General features: G+C 39.9%; 2 protein-coding genes across 5 annotated transcripts; both read left to right on the forward strand.

The window, feature by feature from the left end:
- Positions 1-309: 309 nt before the first annotated feature.
- rap1aa (RAP1A, member of RAS oncogene family a) lies at positions 310-13548 on the forward strand. The gene is made up of 9 exons (XM_023275586.3): positions 310-454; positions 1976-2109; positions 4173-4260; positions 5346-5414; positions 5535-5591; positions 5685-5825; positions 8645-8788; positions 10413-10531; positions 12815-13548. The coding sequence occupies exons 3-8, from the start codon at positions 4204-4206 to the stop codon at positions 10500-10502; spliced, it is 558 nt and encodes a 185-aa protein (XP_023131354.1). The 5' UTR covers positions 310-454; positions 1976-2109; positions 4173-4203; the 3' UTR covers positions 10503-10531; positions 12815-13548.
- Positions 13549-13685: 137 nt separating this feature from the next.
- On the forward strand, positions 13686-21590 carry xkr7a (XK related 7a). Of its 4 annotated transcripts, none has more exons than XM_035950672.2 (4): positions 13686-14067; positions 14878-15808; positions 18042-18241; positions 18510-21590. In XM_035950672.2, the coding sequence occupies exons 2-4, from the start codon at positions 15273-15275 to the stop codon at positions 19463-19465; spliced, it is 1692 nt and encodes a 563-aa protein (XP_035806565.2). In that variant the 5' UTR covers positions 13686-14067; positions 14878-15272; the 3' UTR covers positions 19466-21590. The 4 variants fall into 4 exon arrangements, with proteins under 4 accessions (XP_035806565.2, XP_054868864.1, XP_054868863.1 ...); XM_055012889.1 differs by having other exon boundaries at positions 14909-15808; XM_055012888.1 differs by having other exon boundaries at positions 13686-14061.
- Positions 21591-22813: the final 1223 nt, after the last annotated feature.

Raw genomic sequence — 22813 nt, forward strand, 5'->3', positions numbered from 1 at the left:
AGAGCACTGCTGGCACCCACAATGGTCATATAAACTATAAAAGAAAGTAGAATGGCATTACTTTACCTAGAGCTCGGTGTCTTTATATTCACCCCACTCTGAAATAATCTGGAAATGATTCAGTTATCAGGTTAAAATCAAAATATTTCTGGGTTGGGCTGATCACATCAGTGTGCCTTTGTTTTCAATACATTTTCAAATAACATTTCCAATGCAAGACTTCCACTTCTAATGGAATATTTTTACAGTCAGTGTGGTATTGGTACTTTTACTGGAGTAGTGCTCCTCCTCCCCTGGTGATGATGAGAATAAAGCGGTGTGTTTGAAGTGAGGAGCTTTTAATTGCAGCCTAACCTGGATCTCTGTGATAGGCTGCTGCTGCTCCAATCACCCGCTGCTGTCCGACCCTTCCGCACATCCACAGGCTCGTTTAGCGCACACATAGCGGAACACGGTAAGTGTCCTGTAAAGCTTTTACCCCTGACTAAAATTAGTAATTTGATAGCTAATTGTAAAGCACGTGTCCTCATTACCTTAGTGATTAGACCTTAAGTATTTGTTTTTCTCCGGTGAGACGGTAAAATTACTTCTGGCTGGTGGTGAAATTATTGCTGTGGGTAAAATAGCTTAGCTTCCAAGCTAACTTAGGTGACTGGGTTCAGTAGCTAACGTCAGCTAATGACTAACTAACGAGTTGTCGGTACAAACACTGTTTGCGGCTCCGGGGGTTTAATGCCCGCTAGTATCTTATTCGTCTTCGCATGTGTAGTAGTTTGTCTACACGCTAACACAAAGCCAACTAGAGTCTTAAAGCTTCCATGAAAAACAAAACGAGATTTGAGAGTTCAGCCCAACGCTAACTGGCTAGCTAACTTATTAGCCCCCGGTGTTAGCTAAACAGTTGTGTTCACCGCTGGACAACTTAAAATGGAGTTGTAATGTTTGTTAAATGAGAACTGACAGTAGAGTGTGAGCTCGGTTGTATTTTCTCGGTCAAGCTGGTTTTAATTAACACGGTGTTTGTCCCGCACTGCTCGCTATATCTTTTCCAGGCTACCACCCAGTAACGTTAGCTAGCGTTTAACAAAATTTGCTAGCTGGATGCTAACATTTGAGTTGTCATGCGTAGCTGCTAATCGAGCTACTTTTAGTTTTCGTCTACAGCCTCTCAAAGTGGGCGTTAAATTCACATTTTCTTCATGGTGACCCATTATTAATACCGACTTTGACTGGTTATTTTAAACGGTGTTACAGTCAGTCTAGTGCATTGGGAAACTAATAACCACACCCTTCCTCTCGAAACTAACTACGTTACAAGTTGTCACAAAAACAAGTTTATCTTTATTTATGGCATGAAAAGAGAGCAGTGCTCTACTTGTTTAATATATAAAGTTATACACGGTAGACTTAAAAAAAGTTTTATTAAAGGACATTAACCAGAAGTATGTTTGTGCTTTTCAGCTATGTTAAATCCATTTGCCCCCTTCTGGCTCTGACACACGATACAAGGTTTACTGTGTGTTGAACTGAACTAAAGAGTCTTGAGTCGCCTGGTTAGCCCTACTGTGCTAAAAACAATGTACTTTGTGACTGATTGTTTGGAGGAACATGTTTTTACTGTTTGTGTGTAGCTCAGCAACAGGTTTTTTTTAGGACTAGTTTAAGTTTAATTTGTTATGTAACCTCTGCTTAAATTGGCAATAAAAAAGTCATTCCTCAAAAATGTCAGCAACACACCTTGTGATTGCACACAGAGCTCAGCAGATGAGTTTAATAGACGTTTTTCATTGCTGTATGTGGTGTATAACTTGCTGACAAATACTATTTTTTTCCCATGAGGTGTCAGTGTTCCTAAACAAAGGAGCAAAATCTTAATTTTTCTAACTGATTAATGCAGCTTCATATCGACCAGTTATGCAGTGCTGATGTGAATGTGTCATCAGTTCAATGTTGGGCCAATTTCATGTCTGAACAGTTTGGTGTAGCCTAGCTTTCTGGCTTCCAACCAGCCCTCAGCACCTTCCCGCTGACATCAGTGTACCTGAGGATCTGTCGGCCCCCCCTCCCCAGATGTAGAGGGAGTTGACATCTGCAGCAGCCGTGTACACAGTAGGTTAAGCTGTTTCTTCTTTCACTTTGCAGACTTTGAGCAAAGAGCAATTCTGTGAAAGGCTTTGTTCTCTTGCGAATGGAATTATATATTTACCTCTTGAAATTGTGAATTAAAGCATTAATTTGGCCCTCACATTACGTAAGTTAGCAAAAATTCATGAGTAGGTTTGGTGAAGGTTGTTGGCTCAATTGCTTTATACTTCCACTGTTTGAGTGCAAGCTCATATCTAATCAGGAGAAGGCTTAGGTTTCTTATCTGATGTCAAGGCTTTCAACCAAGTTTTGTGACATCCTCATAAATTTACATTTTAAATATGTTACATTAATTTTTAGGTAAACAAATGCATCACGCATATGTTGGCACCACCTCTAGGTGCACCCCCTCGCCCCAGTTATGATTTCAGTGCAATGGTCGTGCATGCACCCTCTGATCTCTATTTTCTGTTTGTATTGTGTACTTGAGTAGAGGAGGGTCATTACAATGGCTCTTTGTGGAGTCCCTCGTATGCCTGGCTCACACTGTGGGTTTCTGGTGGTGCTTCATACGTCGTCGTTAGAATTGCAAATGCCGGTCGAGTGTGACAGAGTGGTTTTTGTATTGTTTGTCTCAACATTTGACAAAGGTCCCATAGACCTAGTATAATTAGTAGATTCAAAGAGGTTCTTAAATGAGATGTTACTGTGCATCACCCCCACTTTGACATTTATACATCAAATGAACATCACATTTGCATTTCAGAACAGCATTTAAAACATATTTGTACTTTTTAAAAAGGACTGCTTTAAAACGTGTAACTACATTTGCTATTGAATATGTTTGTGAACTGTATTATGCCATAATTTGCCATATTGTGTGTTGGCCTTCATCTCCAAACTTCCCTTAAAATGTACTTTCTCATTTTTTTTTAATCCACATTCAGTCAAATCTCTCAAAGAACAGAGGAAATTAGGAAGATCTGAAGTTTTCTGTGAAATAATCTGACATGTTGCATATGAAATCCACTACCATAACGGGTCTTAATAGAAAATTGGAGTTTCGATTATTATTATTATAGTTTTTTTATTATTATTATTAGCATCAACAGTAGCAGCAAAGTTATCAATTATTTCCTTACTGTATATTAGATGGGTGTTTCCTAAGTCTTTCTTTAGATGATCACAAACTCATTAAAGAGAAAAGGCCTGTCTTCATCCTCAACATTTTCATGCCTGTGACATTTCCTCTCACTGCCAATAATTTCTAGGCCATGTATGCTGCCTAAACTGTGTCAGGCTGATGGAGTTGATGATAGGTCATTCTCCGTTGCCTTTTTTTCCTCTGTATTGTAATGAGATGGAGTTATTTGCGGCACTGGAACTCTTACCTACAGACTGCACCACCAGTTACAGGATCTGTTTCACTCTGCAGAGTCCACAGATCCACACTGTGTCTTTTGGGTCAGATTTTGCACGTCTGTATCGTAGATGCACTTCATTATCCAATGCTACTACCAGGTGAAGCACTGGTCTGAATTTGGGGAGTTAAGGAACCAGTCTATGTTTTTTCTACAGCTTTTTCTGAATTTCTTCCCTTTTTTTTTTTTTTAAAAGAGGTGACGCCCATATCATCATGACAACTGAAGTCCCTTGGTAGTGGGTGGGGAAGAGAGCTCATTTTTTGGCAGAGGAATGAGGTTTCAATCCGCTGAAGTCAACAGTGACTCTTCATTGTTGTAGTTACTGTACTGACAGGGTGTTCACACTGACATCAGCTCAGTCAGTAGATTCACTACTTAAGATTTGGAGTGTTTGATCTGCCGACAGCAAAACACAACAAACAAACAAAAAAAATACTGTTGGAGTTTTTCTTGTCATCGCCTTGAATCCAGTGAAATATTCATTTAATATGTAAACTATGGTTGAGACGAGGGATAATTTCATCCAGATTATTGAACTACATCTTCCAATTTTTCCACTTATTGGAAAAAATGAACGTTAGTTTTTCTGTAGTTAAAAATAACACAGAAATAACACAAAGGACCACTGTCTCACTTTCTCATCATTCCTTTGTTCTTTCACAGACTCTTGTGCTGTCCAGTGAAGTTGCCCACCATGCGTGAGTACAAGCTAGTGGTGCTGGGATCAGGAGGCGTGGGAAAATCTGCACTGGTGAGTGATGGCTGCTGCCAAGGAATGACAACTGAGTGAATATTTTTATTAAAATTTTATGTAGAGAAAATGGGTTATTGGTGTGATATATGAAGTATTTTACAACACATACACACACAGCTGCCAGTTTATTATGTACACCTAGCTTAAATGAATGTGATCTAATACAACACACCTACAGAAACTCCATGTAGATTTTAATGATCACTTTTTGGTTTCAAGAGAGGTGCTGATGCAAACTTTTGTTGATAGCTTTAAGTTGTGAAGCTGTTGAATTATTTAGCAATATACTGAAAGCAGGGCTGCCATTTCCCATCGATTAATGTATGTTGATTTAATTTAGTCAGTTAAAAGATAATTTTTGTCCAAAATGTCAAGTTGCCCATTTCATTTTAGTTTTGAGTTTTAAGCTTTATGATTGTATCAGCAGATAGAAGGAGAAAGGATCTTTAAAAGCTTGCGGTGTTTCTGTCTTTTCTGGTGCAACCATCATTTTCTGAAACTGGCACTCAGTGATCAATGACTGGAGCCAAAAACGACCAATGTTATGAGGCAGCGATTATGAAGTGATACAAAGGAAAAGCCTTTGTTATAATAAGTTAAAACATCTTAAAAAAAGAAAAAAAAACACGTGTCGGTTTAAAATATTGATGCTGGAGCTTTTTTAGCATTGATATCATAGAGTGTGACAACTAATTGCGACAGCCCTAACTGAGACATGTTTCTTATATTTTATAACATAGTTTGTTAAATATTAAACGTCCTTCTTGGCACAGTCAGGTTCAACAGTACTGGAAATTATAAACTAGAGTGGCCACAATAGCTAGAGCTAAAAGGACATATGAGACATGCAATAAATAAATCATAATTCACAGATAAATGTAGAGAGTAACAACAATATTCAAATGTACAATTAGGTGTATTTTGGTTTTAAGGAATGTTTTTGAAGGAGGTAGTGGAGGCCGTGCTGTATTTTGTTGTCTGGCGAGTTTTGCTTATGCTACGTAGCAACTGACAAGTATTACCTTTTGATGAAGAATGACATGTTGTATTGATGTTCTCTTTCTTTCTCTTGTCCATTCCAGACAGTCCAGTTTGTGCAAGGCATTTTTGTGGAGAAGTATGACCCCACAATAGAAGACTCCTACAGAAAGGTATGATCAGAAACATGGGTTAAAAGCTTCATATGACTTCATGAACATTTTTCAAATGAAATCAGTGATTGGTTATATGTATACCTTCTTCATTTTAATGAAAATGTTTTTCTCAAACAGCAAGTCGAGGTCGATGGACAGCAATGTATGCTTGAAATCCTGGACACAGCTGGAACAGTAAGTAGATCAAACGCAGGTATTGAATGGAGGAGTCTTTCTGAGTGAGTGTAAACGGGCTGCTGATGTCTCCTCTCTGTTGTCGTTCTGTAGGAACAGTTCACAGCTATGAGGGACCTGTACATGAAGAATGGCCAAGGCTTTGCTTTGGTGTACTCCATTACAGCTCAGTCAACATTTAATGACCTACAGGACCTCCGGGAACAGATCCTGCGAGTAAAGGACACAGAGGATGTGAGTATAGCACTTTCTCAAAACTTTCTAATTTAAGTTTTTTTTCTCATGTGTCTAATGTTTTGTTTTATTTGTTGATTAATCTGTTGATTATTGTCGCAAACAATCAATTAGCTGTTCGGTCTATAAAATATAAGCAAAGGTTGAAAAATGTGCATCAAAGTCCAAGACAAAGCCCTCAAATGTCTATTGTTCTTCTGCAAACTGAAGACATTTAGTTTACTGTCACATAGGAGTAAAGAAACAGAAAATAGTTATAATATTTAAAAAAACTTAAATTTGTTACTAAAAACATTGTTCAGTTTCATAGTTGAATTGAATGAATCGATTAATTGTTGCAGCTATAGTATTCATACTCAGTATGATTAAAATGAAATGATGAAAAGATTTTTTATAGTATTTTTGTGGAATAGAGCAAGAATGAAATATTGTGTTATTACATTAACTTACTGTTTTTATCGGCAATCAAATATTTTTTGTGTCACTTTGATGAGAATTACCAAAATCAAACTGATGATTTTGCACATCATTGCTGTCTACTTAAAACCACATACTTTGAACATATCTCCTTTTTATGAGTTACTCTGAGCAAGTAGGCCTGCAGCTGATAGTTTATTGATTATTCTAAATTTTTTTAAAAGTTACATCAGAAAAATTAAAGAAAATATCTATCACAGTTTTCTACAGCTCTAGGTGAACCAAAAAAACAACAATTTGCTTTAATGCAAGTTGAGAAAAAGCGACAATTTTTTTGTAAAATTGAACCATATATATATATATATATATATATATATATATATATATATATATATATATATATATATATATATATTTTTTTTTTTTTTTTTTTTAATTTATTTTTTTTTAAATTTATTTATTTATTTATTTATTTTTGCTTTATTTAGTTAAAATGTTGGAGCGTTTCCTCAGCTCGTAAACCGATGATTTAATTTTCTCATGCCCAAGCAAACACTGGACCCAGAGACTGGGATTTGTGCACACCTGAAGGCAAAAAAAAAAGCATCTTCAAACATACATGTAAAAAGAAATTTTTTAAAATTAGAATATAAATAGAATAAGAAGCACCTAATCCTTCATTTAATGTCGTTCATGATCAACAGATTTGGAAATGCGTGTCTTCAATGCACAGTGACAGTTTATTGGCAGATTATACTGTATGTGTGAGTAATAAAATGGCCTATAAATGTTTTTTTTTTTCTATCACCTGCTCTTGTAATTCTTTGAGGCAGCTCCTCAGTCTGCAGAGACTTGGTGTTCAGTAAGAACTCGTGGTGTTTCTCTGTATAATCTGCCTGGGTCACCTCTCAAGCTCATCATTCCCTCATTAGAGCCGGCGCTGTGGGAGAGAGGGCAGAGCGAAGGGGGGCAGGAACTTTGTGACAGCTTGGAAATGTCAGAGCTGTTGTTAGGTGCTCTCTGCCACTTTCAGCCTTCGTCACTTCATCTCTTGATTTAGAGAGCGGATATGCAGCATGCTGAGCGCAGGCTTTATTTATTCATTGCAGGTTGCTTGACAGCTCTGTGTCTTGTTTAAAGTCTTGCTTAACATTTTTGCTCCTGAATCAGCTGCACACAAGATCTTTACCCATCACTGGGTGTTATAGACAAATATTTATATTCCGATGTATAAATGCTCTATAAAGTAAGATATAAACAGGTACATACAGCTTGAAGTTAGAAAACAAGTTTCACATTGTCATAATAGCTATAATTTCCAAGTTTCAGTTGGAGGAAAGACATAAGATGACGATGATATTATATGGTACCCTCACTTTGTCTCAGCTGTCAGCCAACCTGATATATAACTTCAAATGGCAGCAAGCAGCAGTGATGACAACACGAGTACATAGAGCTAGCTCCACAGGTAGAAAGAATTGCCCCTCGTCATCAGCAGGGGTTGAAATAAGTCCTCTTGAACAAATGAGTTTGAAAGAATCAGTCTCTGCTACACAAATTAAGGAAACTGGCTCTTTCTGGTTATTTTTAAGCATTAGCCTGTATGAAATTCCTACACTTTTGGCAAAATATACTTTTAGCTAAAGGTAGGATAAACTGGATGCTGCATGTTTTAGAAACTGCAAAGTAAACAAGCAGTTAACTCTAATATTTGATGTAGTCATGACCTAAACTCTGTGGGTTTTAATCAGTGTTATTTATCAGCCACAGAGAAATCCAGAAGCTCTGAAGATGTGCACATTTATTCTCAGAATAATTCTAATCGTAACAGCATCACACAGTTTTCTTCAAAAGCCAACAGTGTCATTCTGTTTTATCGGTCACGGATTCCCCTGCAGAAACACAGGATGACAATTATTAGCAGTATAAATTAAACACCCTTAAAGACTCAGTAATGAGTCACTTCTGGGTTTCAGTGCTACACTATCTACACCTTCATAAAATCCACTGCTCTGACCAGATCAGTCTCAATTTCCTGTCATTATGTTTGTGATCTGTGCAATTTTAGGCACAAAAATCACTTTTCAGGTTTCTCTCAACGATAGCATTGCTCGGAAACCTTCTGTTTTTTTGAAGAGCTTCAGTGTTTGACATTTCCACTGATCTATTCTAATTATCTACTTTATCACCTCATATTTTATAGATTCACTGATTTGACTGTAGTGGGTTTTTGCTTTTTCAGACTACTTTTCTTTTTATTGCTTAATAAAACCGCTGGTCTGTTATGTCTTTTTTTTGTTATTATTAATTGCATTTATCAGCTTTGTGAAATTAGGCCTTCACAAACAGTGGTATAACTTAAGTACTTGTGTAATTAATTATATATCTGTATAATCAATCAGGTTCCCATGATCCTGGTGGGCAACAAGTGTGACTTGGAGGATGAGCGTGTGGTCGGCAAGGAGCAGGGTCAGAACCTGGCCCGTCAGTGGAACAACTGTGCCTTTTTAGAGACTTCAGCCAAATCAAAGATCAACGTTAATGAGGTAATATGCAAATTCTGCACAGAATGTATGATATGGCTTTTTTTTTAACCTATTTATTAGTAGAGGGATGAGTATATAACAAACTAAAATCACCCACCACAGCATGTGTATCCTAAGCTAATCTGGCCTTTTAAAGGCACTGATACAGATCAATAAACCACCTACAGAACAGCACAAAGCACAACCAGTTAAAACAATATTACAGTAAAATTGTTCTAAAATTACACGACTGACACATGTTTAAAACATGACATTGCAATGTTTAGTTTCTCTGCAATATGAAAAAAATTCAGGCATCTGCAGTTTTTTTATTTTTTTATTTTGTTTTGCTTTTGACAGCAATCAAATCTGGCTCTGCAGTCATTATATAGAGCTTTACGGTCAAATAAGTCCTGTAGCCTCGTGAAGTGGAAAGAACTGCAAGACACTGCGGACAAAATACCTGTTTTTAGTCAACATCATCTTTTTGTTAGCAAAATATTTCCATGCAGCTGAGTAGGGCTGCATGTTCATGGCCAAAATGATAAATGCAATTATTCAGCCATTATTGAAATTGTGATTAGCCTGCATATCACATTTATTAATTGATTTAGAGACAAAACATTTTATTGCACTTTCACATTTAAATAGATCACTGATTTCACTTCCATGTTGTATATTCCTGCTAATGTACAAATATGCATCACAATAGGACTTAAAATAAGCTGCTTTTTCACATGAATTCAGACCGTAGCCTAAATTTAAGTACAACAGTATTAAAAATGCGTCTCTTGCTGAACATTTGCTTATTGATAGACTTTATAATTTACTGATGTTCCCTGAAGGCCTTGTATAGAGACTCTGGTAGTAGCTGTCGGAGCAGCTGCACACACAGGAGCATCTGTTCTTCTTACTCGACTTACTGCAGTGCACACAACACAGACCTTGAAAAGAGTTAAAGAAGACATTCTAATGTCAGATTTCCCCAACTTGAAACAAGGCAGTTTTGTTTATATGGGCTGTTGTCTATGAGCAGAGTTTTTACGCACCAGTATCGCAGTCGATTATGTTAATTTAACTGTGAGGAACCAAAATTGGGATCATGATTAAAATTCTATTAATTGCGTAACACTACAGCTGATGTTACATTTATTTGTATTAAGTAGCAAAAACCACTTTGGCATGATGTGTTTTAGGTAATTTGCCTTCTCAACATTGCAGTGTTGATGCGAAAACAACATATCGTGCAGCCCTAGTGAATAATGCCTTCTGTGTTTTTTATCACTCAAACACTAAAAGCCGTCCAAATGAGGATTTACTAGAGGCATTTTGCAGTTCTCCAAAGATGCACTGTCACCAAAGTTATCAAAATACACACTTAATTTTTTAAGAATATCATATGAACTGTTTTGTGATGTTTTTGTCCAAAATTTTAAGTGTTGATTTATAAAAATGTATGAATACATCCTCTTAAGAGGCCTGATTGTTTACTTACCGATGACTGAAGAAAAATAAATCACGTAAAATATCCATCTCATGCATTTCTGCTTAAAGTATGTCAACATAAAATGTGTACTGACATCATCATAATGTACTTAGTGCTAAAGCTCAAAATGTAGAAACCATCTAATTTTCTCTGTTGTAGATTTTCTATGATCTGGTGCGACAGATCAACAGAAAAACGCCGATGGAAAAGAAGAAGACAAAAAAGAAGGCAGGTTGCACACTGCTCTAAAATGCCCTCCCACGGTAGCTCCAGGCCAGGTGAGTGGGTGTTAGAACAAAATTTATTCCAGACATTTGTAAGGCTCCAGCTGCTCACTGAGCTTTTGGTTGTCACTGAACATTTAAAGATCTATTGCAATAATTATTAAGGTGATTTCTATAGCAAACAAGCAAATAGTGTGTTGTTGTAGTAGCAGGATGAACTAGTAAATCATGATGAAAACATCACCGATCTCCTGAAAAACTGAAGACTCTTAAAGCACCTGTAGGTATAAAAGTGAATCTTCTGAGGGTAATGATTTAAAGCCCCTCTCATGTTCCTTCTGCCAATATTTCCCATCAACCTGTTGATGGTTTCTGCTTTTAGATACATTTTAAACCATTATCTAGTGTCAGCCAAACTACTGAAAGCCTAAATGTGTGAAAACCCATTTTAGGGCTCCATCTTTTCATTTGATTAAGGATGGTTTGTATTGTTTGGTGTAAGTTTGTCAAGTATATTGAATGTTATGGCTCCACCTGCTGCCAGAGAACTGGAACTGTACATGATTATCTCTGCCACTGCTGGTAAATGTTCTGACCCATTTTCTACTGCTGCACTAGAACTAACACGACCAGCCACTGTTTCCCAAAGCATGCTCTGTTTCTGTCTCTGTTTTCACAGGTTTGTGAATGTAATCTTTGGTTGGTTGAGATACAGTGAACATCATGTAATTTTAGATTTTTAAATAAAACTATGCTGCTTATAACATAAAAATAATAATAAAGCTTTCACATGCATAAATTCAGACATACTTTTCCTGTGACAGGTCACCAAGTTTTAAACCTCAGGGTAGATTTAAGGTAATTATAAATCTAAACATAACAACATGCTTTGTTAAATGGATAAATTGGCCACCTGTCTGTATGAAAGAGTGCTCAGGTGTTGTTCATACTGATCGTTAAGGTAGGAAGGAATCTCCACAGTCCTTGTGAGGGTCTTCAAACATTTGTTCATTAAAAACAGATCTTCCCTTTTGTGTTGCAATCCCCCACTGCAGTTCAGCTGGGAAACACAGTCTGGGTAAATGGGAAGAGGGATATTTGTTTTAAAAGGCTGCAACTTTGGAAGATATGAGTTTGTTTGTCTAGTAGTGGCTTCAAACTACAGGATATTGGCATAAAAACAAAAATGACAGCTGATCCATGTATCCCATGCAGTTTGTCGTAGTTGATTCTCTCCCATTGTGTGACAACTTGCAGAAAAGTCCAAAGTGCTGATCTGCAGTGTGAAAACCTTTGTTTTACTTTATTGAAGCTTGAACACACAAGATAGCCAGTATCAGTCACACTGTTTCAGATAAATCTCCTGGTTTACTTTCAAGTTTCTGGTAGTTTGTCCCTGCTTCCTGACACAAACATTACATAGTCTGACTGCTATAAATGAGGCTGTCAGATAAACTATTCCTTAAATTTTGTCCCTCATCATTGTGAAAGTGTAGCATAGAGGGAACATTTTCAAGGCCAGTATGAACAGGAGAAATAATCACAGCAAAGACTTTAAATCTTCATACGGACATCCAGCTATTGTTTTAAGACAGACTAATTGTGACAAGATGACACTGATCGTCTCATACTTGATGTCCATTTGCATGTACATGTTGCTACTTTAGCAGCTGATAATTTATTCTGATAGCTGAGGTCTTGTTAAATGCTGTCTTCATATCTCAGTGGGATAAATGTGAAAAAAGCTGGCTGAGCAGGGTTCACGGACCACTGACCTATTAAAGAACACCATTAAGGCTTTCTACGTGTATAATATTTACTGTTACAACAGCTGCACAGATTTTCCCAGTACTTTGATTATTTTGCGTATTACATTTTTCTAGCAAGGATTCAGACCTTAAGCATGAACACTGACTTTTTGTTTTACATGTAATCATCTATAAAGAAAAGAAACACTTACTGGAACAAGAGATTTTGATGTCATGTTTGCCTTTGTAAACCCAAAACAAAGAACACGGGTGGACAACTGATTATTTTTTGTGGAGTTAAATATGATAACTTTTTGGCTCCTCTGCAAGGAGAAAGTTGCTGTTCTCTGTGGATTCAATGTGGGCAGCATGACTTTACTAAACATGTAGAGCAGTGCGACAGGAAGTAGACAGGCCGGTTGCTGAGCTACTGAGAGATGGTTAAAATTTATTGACAGATATAAAACCACTGGAGTGCTCATGTGGCCACTGGCTCCTGGGTGATTTCTGCTCTAAACTGAGGCCCCTGCGTCTCCATAAACAAACACATTTTTAATTACATGTACTGACTTTTTTTTCTTCCTTACAGAAACTTGTAATGATTAACTGTTTCCCAGTGGATCGTGCCAGCATTCCTAGTCCTCTCCAGAGCATTTTGAAAAAGGCTGACAGAAACTTCACCACTTGCAAAATGGCAGGAGACGGCACATACTCAAGAAACTCTTTTCTGCTTTTTAATGGCAAAGAAATACACCTCTTCTTTTGTATTGTCAGCCTGATGACAACAGTTTTTTTTTCTTGTTTTTTTTTTTTTTCTCTTCTCCAAGGTGTCTTTCTTTTGGAAATATCAATGTAAAAGAGGAGACCATGGATTTAAATCCATAAACAGGAACTAAAATGTTTTATCCTTGACATTTTGTGACAATACGTTTGCAAAAGAATCCATGTGAAATGTTGGTCTTCTCGTACATTTCTGCACTAACAGTGTCAATGAAGATGCATCATTGCCCATAAGTTACTCGCTCCTACTTACAAGGATCTGTATTGATGAGGTAACATCTTTCCTAAGTGACTTTGTTTTATATTGAGAGCTTCAAGCCTTCCATATTTCCCATAATATATTCTACTTCCATTTTTGCATAATAAAGCTAAGGAAATTAGTATTTTATAGACTGATGGGGGGGAAAATGGTGCGTTTTGATCTGTGTCTTGAGGCTGAAAATATATTGTACTAAACCAATTCTAATATTGCTTCTTGTGTTACCCTGTCACAGACGATTTTCCAGCTTTTATGAATGATTAAATTTTAGTACATTTTCATTATTTTTGGTCTTGGTTTTTTGTCCTTTGTTGAAACTGTTCTACAATGGGGGTTTTTTTTAATTAGGAAGCAAAATTATAAATACTTGTAATTTTAATTGTGCTAAGCATGTAAGCTAAAGCTATATTGTACGAGCTGCACGTTGCATTAGTTTTCCAAATCGTGTATTTTCACCTCAGTAACTGATGTTGGTCATGTATTTGTGAAGTTTTAGTATTGGTTTCTTGAGCACAAATATAGTAGTGAGATGATCAATACCTCCAGGAGAGCATTAGCAAGCTAAAAATGTAACAAGAGTGTTTCCTTTCGGCAGAAATGACAGCCTCAACCCAAGCCACCAGAGGAGTCGGCTCAGCTGATCCGCAGCAGACATTTGAGCCAAGAGAGGAGCAGAGAAAGAGGAACCCGGAGTCTGAGAGCAGACAGGGTGTGATGTGAAGGCAGCAGAAAGCAGAATAGAAACTGGTTGAATGGTGAAGCATGAGAAGAGGTTCACTCAGCTGCTCCACCTCAAGGTGACGGTGAGCCACAAAAGCTTCTTTAACATTTAAGCATCAAAAAAAAAATTTGAATAAATGTCAGTAAAAATCAAAGCTTTGCAGCAGAGCAAGGAGGCCAAAATATCGACATATTTGTATTTGAAATGTGAGAGGCTGTACATTCTTTACTTCTACCCCACTGCTATAGTTGCTTTGCAAATTGTGAAGCATGACTTGTAAAAGACTGAGGATTCTAAAAAATTTTGGTTCGTAACCTCTTAAAAAAAAGATGTCAGAATACCGAGAATTTCCCCCAAAGAGACGTTTAATTCCTGTATCTTCTCTATCTGAGGACCAAATAAGGCAAATTATCCAATTTATTGCACTCAGAACAGCAAATATTTGAGAAATTGTTGTATCTGAATTTGTTTTTTCCCACTAAACTTCCCGTTAATTAACTCAAGACTCAACAAACGTGTTGTGTGACCCCTCTGGAGGGGCCTGGACCATACACTGGGAACTTTACTGAACTATATGAAATGTAGTAAAAACAGATCTTCGTCAACCTGCTACAACAGGAAAAACGGATTTATTTAATTTTTAAATAAGAATAAAAATGTGTAAAAGGGAAGCAAGTGCTTCAAGGAATTTTAAGTGATAAAAAAGCAACATAAATGCTGCTCATATTTGATGTCATTCATTCATTCATGAACAGGAATCGTTTTCTGCAGAATTTATACTTTTGCATTTTTGTAATAATATGTGATGCAATATATAATATATGATATGATACACTTTTCTGATTGTAGTTTAAGCTGTAGTGGTGTTACTTTTATTTGCATAAATGATCAGAGTTCTTCTCCCGCCACTGACTGCAAGCAAGATGACTTCTGATTGTGAATTACTGAATTCCTGTACGGGGAAATGAACGAGAAGAACCACAATCAGCAGCTGTCATCAAACAGTCCCGCTGCCCTCGATGGAGATGAATCTTCTGTCCAGACCAGACCAGACCAGACCAGACCTGCAGTTTTCATGTCTTAAATTCTCATTCTGCTTTTTTAATCGTGGCTGATTGATGAGCGGCGGTGCCTCCCATCTCTCTCACCTCCCCTGGCCCTCCTCCCTGCCTCCTTTCCCCTCCCTCTCTCCTACACGCATGCATACAGACCGACAGGCTAGGCGACCCCCCTCCCCCCCTTCCATCATTTTCCCATCTCTTACTCACTCTCTTCCCTACAACAAACATGGCCGCGAAATCTGATGGTGCACCCGTCTCTCAGCGAAACGAAATCCCAACCGAGTGTCCCTCCAGGTCGGACCCGCGGCCTCCCCTGCGCCGTCCCGTCGAGCAGCGCTACTCCCTCCCGGACTGCTGCTGGACGCTGTGCGCCCTTTTGGTCTTCTTCTCGGACGGGGCCTCAGACCTGTGGCTGGCCGCGGACTACTACCTAAGGAGGGACTACTGGTGCTTTGCACTGACTCTAGTCTTTGTGATCGTCCCTTCCGTGGTTGTGCAAGTGCTGAGCTTCCGATGGTTCGCCTACGATTTCTCGGAAACCGTCGAGAGTGGCACCGCTGCGGCCGCCGTGGTGGCGGCGTCGGGAGCGGAGGAGAGCGACTTCAGCACCAAGGACAGCGGCGAGCGGGGCGCTGGCCGCTCTGCCGCGGCCGGGGTGCTGCCAGGGCCGGGCACCGGGGGAGGAGCCCGGGGCTGCTGCAGAGCCTTCATGTGGCTCTTCCAGGGCATCATTCATATCTTTCAGCTGGCACAGGTCTGGAGGTAAGTGAATACTCATAGCGTGATCTAAGAGGAGGGGGGCACTACACATTCTGCCTCTGCCTTTGTGTGTGTGTGTGTGTGTGTGTGTGTGTGTGTGTGTGTGTGTGTGTGTGTGTGTGTGTGTGTGTGTGTGTGTGTGCGTGTGTGTGCGTGTATGTGCGTGTGTGCCTCCTCGAAAGCCCGGCATCACTCCCTGCGGTTATGAAACCTTATCATTCCGGGAGGACTGTGCCCAAAATGCCAGAATGTCTTTTTGTATTGTTTGACATCTCTGCCTGGCTTGGAAAAGGGAGAGTGAGACTCCACCCACTCCCCCCAACCCCCTGACAGGCATTTAGGTCAATCATCCCAGGGAAAATCATCAACTCATCCACACCAATCTCCTTACACAGAAAAATATAATAAAATCATTTTGTCTTCTGGGGTTTAGGCAAGAAGGAGCCTGACTGCTGAAGAAGATGAATAGTCATAAATGTCATGAGAGTTGCCTCCCATGTGCAGTGATGTGTGTACTTGCATCTCTATTACTGTTTAGTGTATTTTCAATTTCACCTTCAGGCTCTTCTTCTTATTTTTGAAAAATCCATATTCACAAATCTCCCAACAGTTTTTTATTTTTTTTTAACTGTATGCCATGTTTGAGCCCAAGCATGTTTAATTACAAACACTCAAAACAAACGAGTGTACACTTTGGCATTACTCTCACATGGATGGCAGTGGGTCTGTAGGTCAGCTACTCAGTGATGGTGAGTCGGTGCTCAAGCTTAGAGTGCTCTGATAGGTTTTGACAGGTTTGAACTGCTGCCAGCCGGGAGGAGGCATTCGGCTGAACTGTGGTGGGAGGAGGGTTAGACGAAACGTTCATATTCAAAGATAAGTTGTCTTTATGGACATATTGGGGTGTTATGGAAAGACAAATTATGTGTAATGATGGAATCAGATGCAAATCAATTGTTTGATTTATCTGTAGGCCTACAGAGTCTCTCTCGTGCCTCTCTTTGTGGCCTCTCTCTTCCTGCCTTTTTAGTCAGCCCCATGGGTAATATATATTGATTCTTTATTTCCTCCTGGAGACTTATGTGTGTGTGAGAGAGAGTGTGTCCAGGAGCACATTAAAACATTGTGGCGGCACAGAATTACCGGTAATGCCATTAAAGCTGTTGTGTATGCCCCATTCATTGCTACTGCTCTCTGACCAGCATGTCTGCACATTAAGAGGATTACCGCTGTGTATTTTACCCTCGGCTGTTAACTCAGGAACAATCCGTCACTGATACATGGTTAGTCAGGTGAATCGGGATCACTATGATATGGGGTTGTGTCACAGACGGTGAGATGAAACTGTATCTGCGTGTCCTCCTGTGTGCCTGAGTCTTTGACCCTCATTACTGCACATATGCTCTATTTTCTCGGTGTGTTACATCCCAAGGCACAAATTGTGTAGAAGGAACCAGAACAAAAAAGAGTTACGCAAACTCCCTTGTGGTTCAGTGGGCTTGTTGACATAGGGCTCTTCTGACCTTTCTCCCCGAAGCAATTACTGAGACACTTATAGCTTCAGTTCTCCGTGGAAACCACCAGTGTTTTTCAGTTAAATGCCCTGCAGTGATAAAGACAATCAGCTACACTCTGGATATTTGCATAGTACAAACAAATCTGTGCAGAAATACGTTTGCACAGCACACATATGTGAACCCGTGTGTCTACAAAATGATGTCTGTAACTTATACAAGGTCGTTGCCGAACATGTTGAGAGGGGTGGGAATACATGTCAGCAAAGCCCAGGAGTTCAACAAGGGATTTACAGCGAGCTCCTATTCCCCCTCCAACCTTCAGTCTGAAGACTGGATTGAGAGCTTTTATTTGGATTTCTTTTCTCTCGGCAGCCTTTCATATTTTTCCTGTTCCACAGGCCTTTAACTTATTTTATTTGAAAAGAGACTGCAGACAAGTTCTGCACCCCCTCCTTGGATGCCTGTACTAAAATTATAACCACAGAGCTGCTTAGTTCAGTTTCAGTCTAATCTAAATCCCAGAGGAGCAAGTAACCAGCTTTTTGGCAAGAACTACTGACAGCTCCCAGAGTTTGGAATAATGAGTTATGACTTCTGAGAGTCTGTGTTTGATGTCCAAAAGTTTTTGAAGCACAGCATTAAAAGCTCGTCTGGCTTTCTTCAACAAAACCTAAAGCATTGCTGGATGTTTCTGAAGTTTGTCTGCCTCTGATACACAGGTATGTCCACGCCTTGTATTTGGGCGTGCAGAGCCGCTGGCACGGAGACCCGGAACGGCGCCACTACTACTGGCGCATGATGTTTGAGAGCGCCGATATCAGCATGCTGCGTCTGCTCGAGTCCTTCCTGAAGAGCGCCCCTCAGCTGGTGCTGCAGCTCAGCATCATGATCCAGGCCAGTCAGGTGCTGCCTCTTCAGGGTGAGTGCTCAGAATGACCAACCACTACAGCCGCATCCACATGTCAAAAATACATCATCACATCAGTCAATCACGAATCAGCAGCCCACACTGTGCACACACTGTGCTTGATGAGTCACTTGAGCTCAATAAGGCCCCCACAGAGCCGGGGAAATGCGTTTTCTTTCCGTGCTAAACGGTAAGACAGCTACCCCACAGCCATTCCCATCTCATCTAAATGCTTTTGGTAAATCCGTCTCTTCCTCCCTCTCCTTCACTGTCTCCCCAGGGCTTTCAGCTTCTGCCTCACTGATATCCCTCGCCTGGATGATTTCCTCCTATCAGAAAGTCCTGAGGGACTCCCGAGACGATAAGCTACCCATGACCTACAAGGCAGTCATAGTTCAGATTCTGTGGCACTTGTTCACCATCGGAGCTCGCACACTGGCCTTCGCCCTGTTTGCCTCTGTGTTCCAGCTTTACTTTGGCATCTTCATCGTGGCCCACTGGTGCATCATGACATTTTGGATAATTCAAGGCGAGACAGACTTTTGCATGTCCAAATGGGAGGAGATCATCTACAACATGATGGTGGGCATCGTGTATGTTTTCTGCTGGTTCAGCGTCAGAGAGGGGCGCACTCGCTGCAGAATGCTCATCTACAGCCTGACTGTGTTAGTTGAGAATGTGGCACTCACCACTGCCTGGTACTTGTACCGTGGCTCTCGTACCTCAGACTTCTACGCCGTCATCATGGTGTGCTTGGTGGCCAGCAGCTACGCTTTGGGCACTTTCTTCATGTTTGTGTATTACTGTCTGCTGCACCCTGACGGCTCAGTCTCAGGGTGGGGTTATATAGTGGAGAAGGAGGTGCCTGTGGAGTCGCTGGCCTCCCCAGCTTCCAGCCTGCCTCCCGACCTGGTGAGCAGCCCCCCCAGGACCCTTCAGAGAACTAAAGGGTCAGACAGAGAGCAGGGGCCTGGGGTGGATGGAGACGTGTTTCAGGTACGACCGCCTCGGGGAGCTCACGCCCCAGTGCCCCCACTAACACCCAGGACAGAGGGGCCCGTGATCCGAATAGACCTGCCCAGGAAGAAGTACCCCGCCTGGGATGCTCATTTCATCGATCGCCGGCTGCGTAAAACCATCCTGGTGCTCGAGAGTGCTGCCCCGGTTACGCCAAGGATTCAGTACCGCTGCCTGGGCACACCCAAAGAAGTGATGGAGTACGAGACCACCGTGTAATGTGCTGAATGTGCTGTGACTCAGCTTGCTGCCGTGTGGACATCCTGCCTTAACTATAAATGGCAGGAGGATGACTCTCTCTGAGCAGCCTGTTTTAGCTCCACACCTACTTGATTGCTCTCTGTGCTGTCAGGCGCTGGACACAAACAGGCAAAGAAAGTGATGGAGTGTTGTGTCTTTATTTTCTACAAAGGCAAAATCCTGTGATATTGTCTATTGATGGTGCATATTTTGGTTTCTGTATCATTTCTCAGGTCAGGATGTGGTACAGGAAGAGGTCGAAGTTGGCCGCAAAGCTCGCTATCTGGTAAATTTAGAGAGAAGCACAGGCAGGCAGAGAAGTGGAGCTGTTGTCAGTCAGAGGCAGAAAGTCCTCCTCAGTGAAGGTGCTTCAGCACATCCTCTCTAGGTGGCCGATGACAGAGACAAGCCTTCAACATGCATGATTATTTATGGCAGCTACAACTGAAACATCACACTGAGTGAGTAGGTTACGCATTTAAAGAAGACGGTAATCTCACAGTGTAATTTTAAACACACATGACAATAAACAAAATACAAGTATTGATCTCCGTATTCATAATTTTCCATAGCTATTCGGTCATGTTGAAGGAGTCTCTGAAATGCTGCTTCGAATCTGAAGGGCAGTTTAAAAGCAACATTTGAGTTGAATGTAAAAACAGTTGAAAATGTGATTATTTGTGGCAAGGCTTCGAGCATTTTCATGCTGTTAGTGGGATTTACAACATTCCTGTGGTACTACATTTGTTTTTTGAGGTAAGCTACAACAAAAAAAAGGAGATCTGTGTGTGTTTACAAGCAGTCTGTTATTTTTGGGACATGTCATCACTCTTACTAGAACAAGATGCACCTTCCTCCAGAATGTGTATGCACTGAACAATAGCTACATTATGATTTCCATGACATTTACAGGATGTATTCCACTGATGGGACTCAACAGTTGTATTTTCATACTGCACCCATCTTCCACAGCAAAAGCAACAGGACAGCCATTAATTTACATGTAATTTACTGTACAACGAAGAGGGAGTTGCAGAGGGACAGCACTGTCTGTAATTGTACTGTATTCATACTTTGTTGTCTGAAAAATATAAAAAGAAAAAAAACATAGCTGCAGACTCCAAACTCCTAACAGAATAGCTTTGATATTATTGATGGTACAGGCATGTAGTACTTTTGGTAGTGCTTTAAATTATAGGTCTGTTATTTCCTTCTAATTTCCTCAAAATTTACCTAAAATGAAATATGGAATTTGGTACAAATTGTATTGAAAAATACAAAAAAATTCTTCAAGCATTGTTAATTTATTCACCATCCACTAATTATTGGAAACATACTCACCCATAGACAAGTTGCACATAATTTTACATGTTATGTCCTGGTAAAAATACTACACTAGTTTAGGATTGGACATGAATTGATCATTTTGCAGGAGCGCAGTCTGTATTTTACCTGTAATTAGAGACAAATTACATTTAATTAAAGTTCTTTTCCAGGAATCTTTTGAGGAGATGATGAACCCATAAAATAAAGCAGTTCCATTGTTTCTTTTATCAGGGTTGTTTTTATATAGAATAGTCACAAGAAGGAAATTTCTGAACCGTGCGTGTTTGCGTGTCTGTGTATGTGTGCTCACATACCAGCATGTGTGTATGTGGGGGAGATGAGTCCTGCCATGTGCATTTAAATTAATTTGAAACTGTGTCCCTGAGATGTGACGGTTTTGTTGTAAACACTGTCCATTCAGCTCATTTTCCCAGATGACACTGAAACGAAAAATTAGCCCACAGAGCACCTTTACCACCCTGCTGCAGTAAAAAAAAAAAAAAAGACAAAAAAGAAAACAAACAAGCCAGAGAGGCTTCGATTATGGTGCTAACTGTCTGAGTCCATCACTTAACAACCACACGGGGTACCATAAAATGAGCTTGTTGTGGCAGGAGTTGGGCGGGGCTGTACCTCAAACACAAAGCTAGAATCAAAAAGCCTTAAGCTGGTTATGCCAGACTGTTGCTGTTCTGAGCAAGAAAAAAAATGAACAAGAAGGTGAAGACAATTTCATTATGTTGTTGTTGCTAAAATAAAGAGCAATGTGTTTACCTGATATTTGCTGTTAGTGTGTTTTTATAGATAGATAGATAGATAGATAGATAGATAGATAGATAGATAGATAGATAGATAGATAGATAGATAGATAGATAGATAGATAGATAGATAGATAGATAGATAGATAGATAGATAGATATTCTAAGGAAGCAGCTTGACAGATTGTTGTGATTAGATTGAGACTTAATCCCATCTCTGCAGTGGATGAGTGGATTAGCAGCAGTGAATTTGTCACTACTACCTACATCCACAGAGGTCAATGGCCTCTCAGCAGATGAACCTATTCTTCAAGCAGAAACACAACAAACGCAAACGAACTGCACTCTTTGTCATGCTGCTAGCACTGTAATTATGCTAAACTGCGAAGGAAGGGAGGGAACCATTGATTGCTCTGACTCAGGAGATGGAAAAGCTTTCACACCTTTAGCTTCTGTATCAGAGAAACGCTCACTCAGGCTTCATGTTTACAAATCAGTAGGGTGTGAAACCGAAATGAAAACATTGTGTAAAGTGTCCCGTTTACCACCAATTGCCTCAGTAGAAAATGAGAGGACAGGCAGCCGAACTGTTTGCCGGAGCTCGTCTTTGATCTCATGATCACAGTCTCACATTTCACTGACTTGTTCTCAAATGCTAAATAGATAGCTGGTTCCACTTCCTCAAAAGGAAAACGCTGATGTGAAAACATGTTTGGACACCACAGAGCATGACTGAGTTAAATAGATTTTTTTACTAATACCAACTGTCGTTGTTTCTCTGATGTCCGTGATGTGCAGGTGGAGAAGAAACGCCCGTTGACACTGACTTTCTTAATAAGAACTTTATTAAAAGAAAGAACAGTATCATACAGACAGAAGTTGTCTGGAAGGATGTCGCCCAATGATCCTCCTCGAACAAAGACCAACGGTCAGTTTTTATACCTTCTGGTAACGTATAGAATTACAGCATCTGGTTTACATCCCCACTAAAAATGATAACTCCTCAGACAAGACTCCCCTTCTGTGCATTCCTAAGGATCACAAATCAGCTATAGGTTAACAGTGGACCCCAAGGTCAACACAACATAGGATTTCTGGAGCCGAAAACACATTCCTCAGTACTTACTACCTCCTGTTAGTTAAAAGTTCACTTTATGGTCAACAACTATCAGAACTCATATCAGATCAGATACTTCACAACCACAGGAAAAATGGATTTTATTTTTAAATGATATGTTCAACA

Source organism: Amphiprion ocellaris, chromosome 8 (assembly GCF_022539595.1).
Source record: "Amphiprion ocellaris isolate individual 3 ecotype Okinawa chromosome 8, ASM2253959v1, whole genome shotgun sequence".
NCBI classification, from domain to species: domain Eukaryota; kingdom Metazoa; phylum Chordata; class Actinopteri; family Pomacentridae; genus Amphiprion; species Amphiprion ocellaris.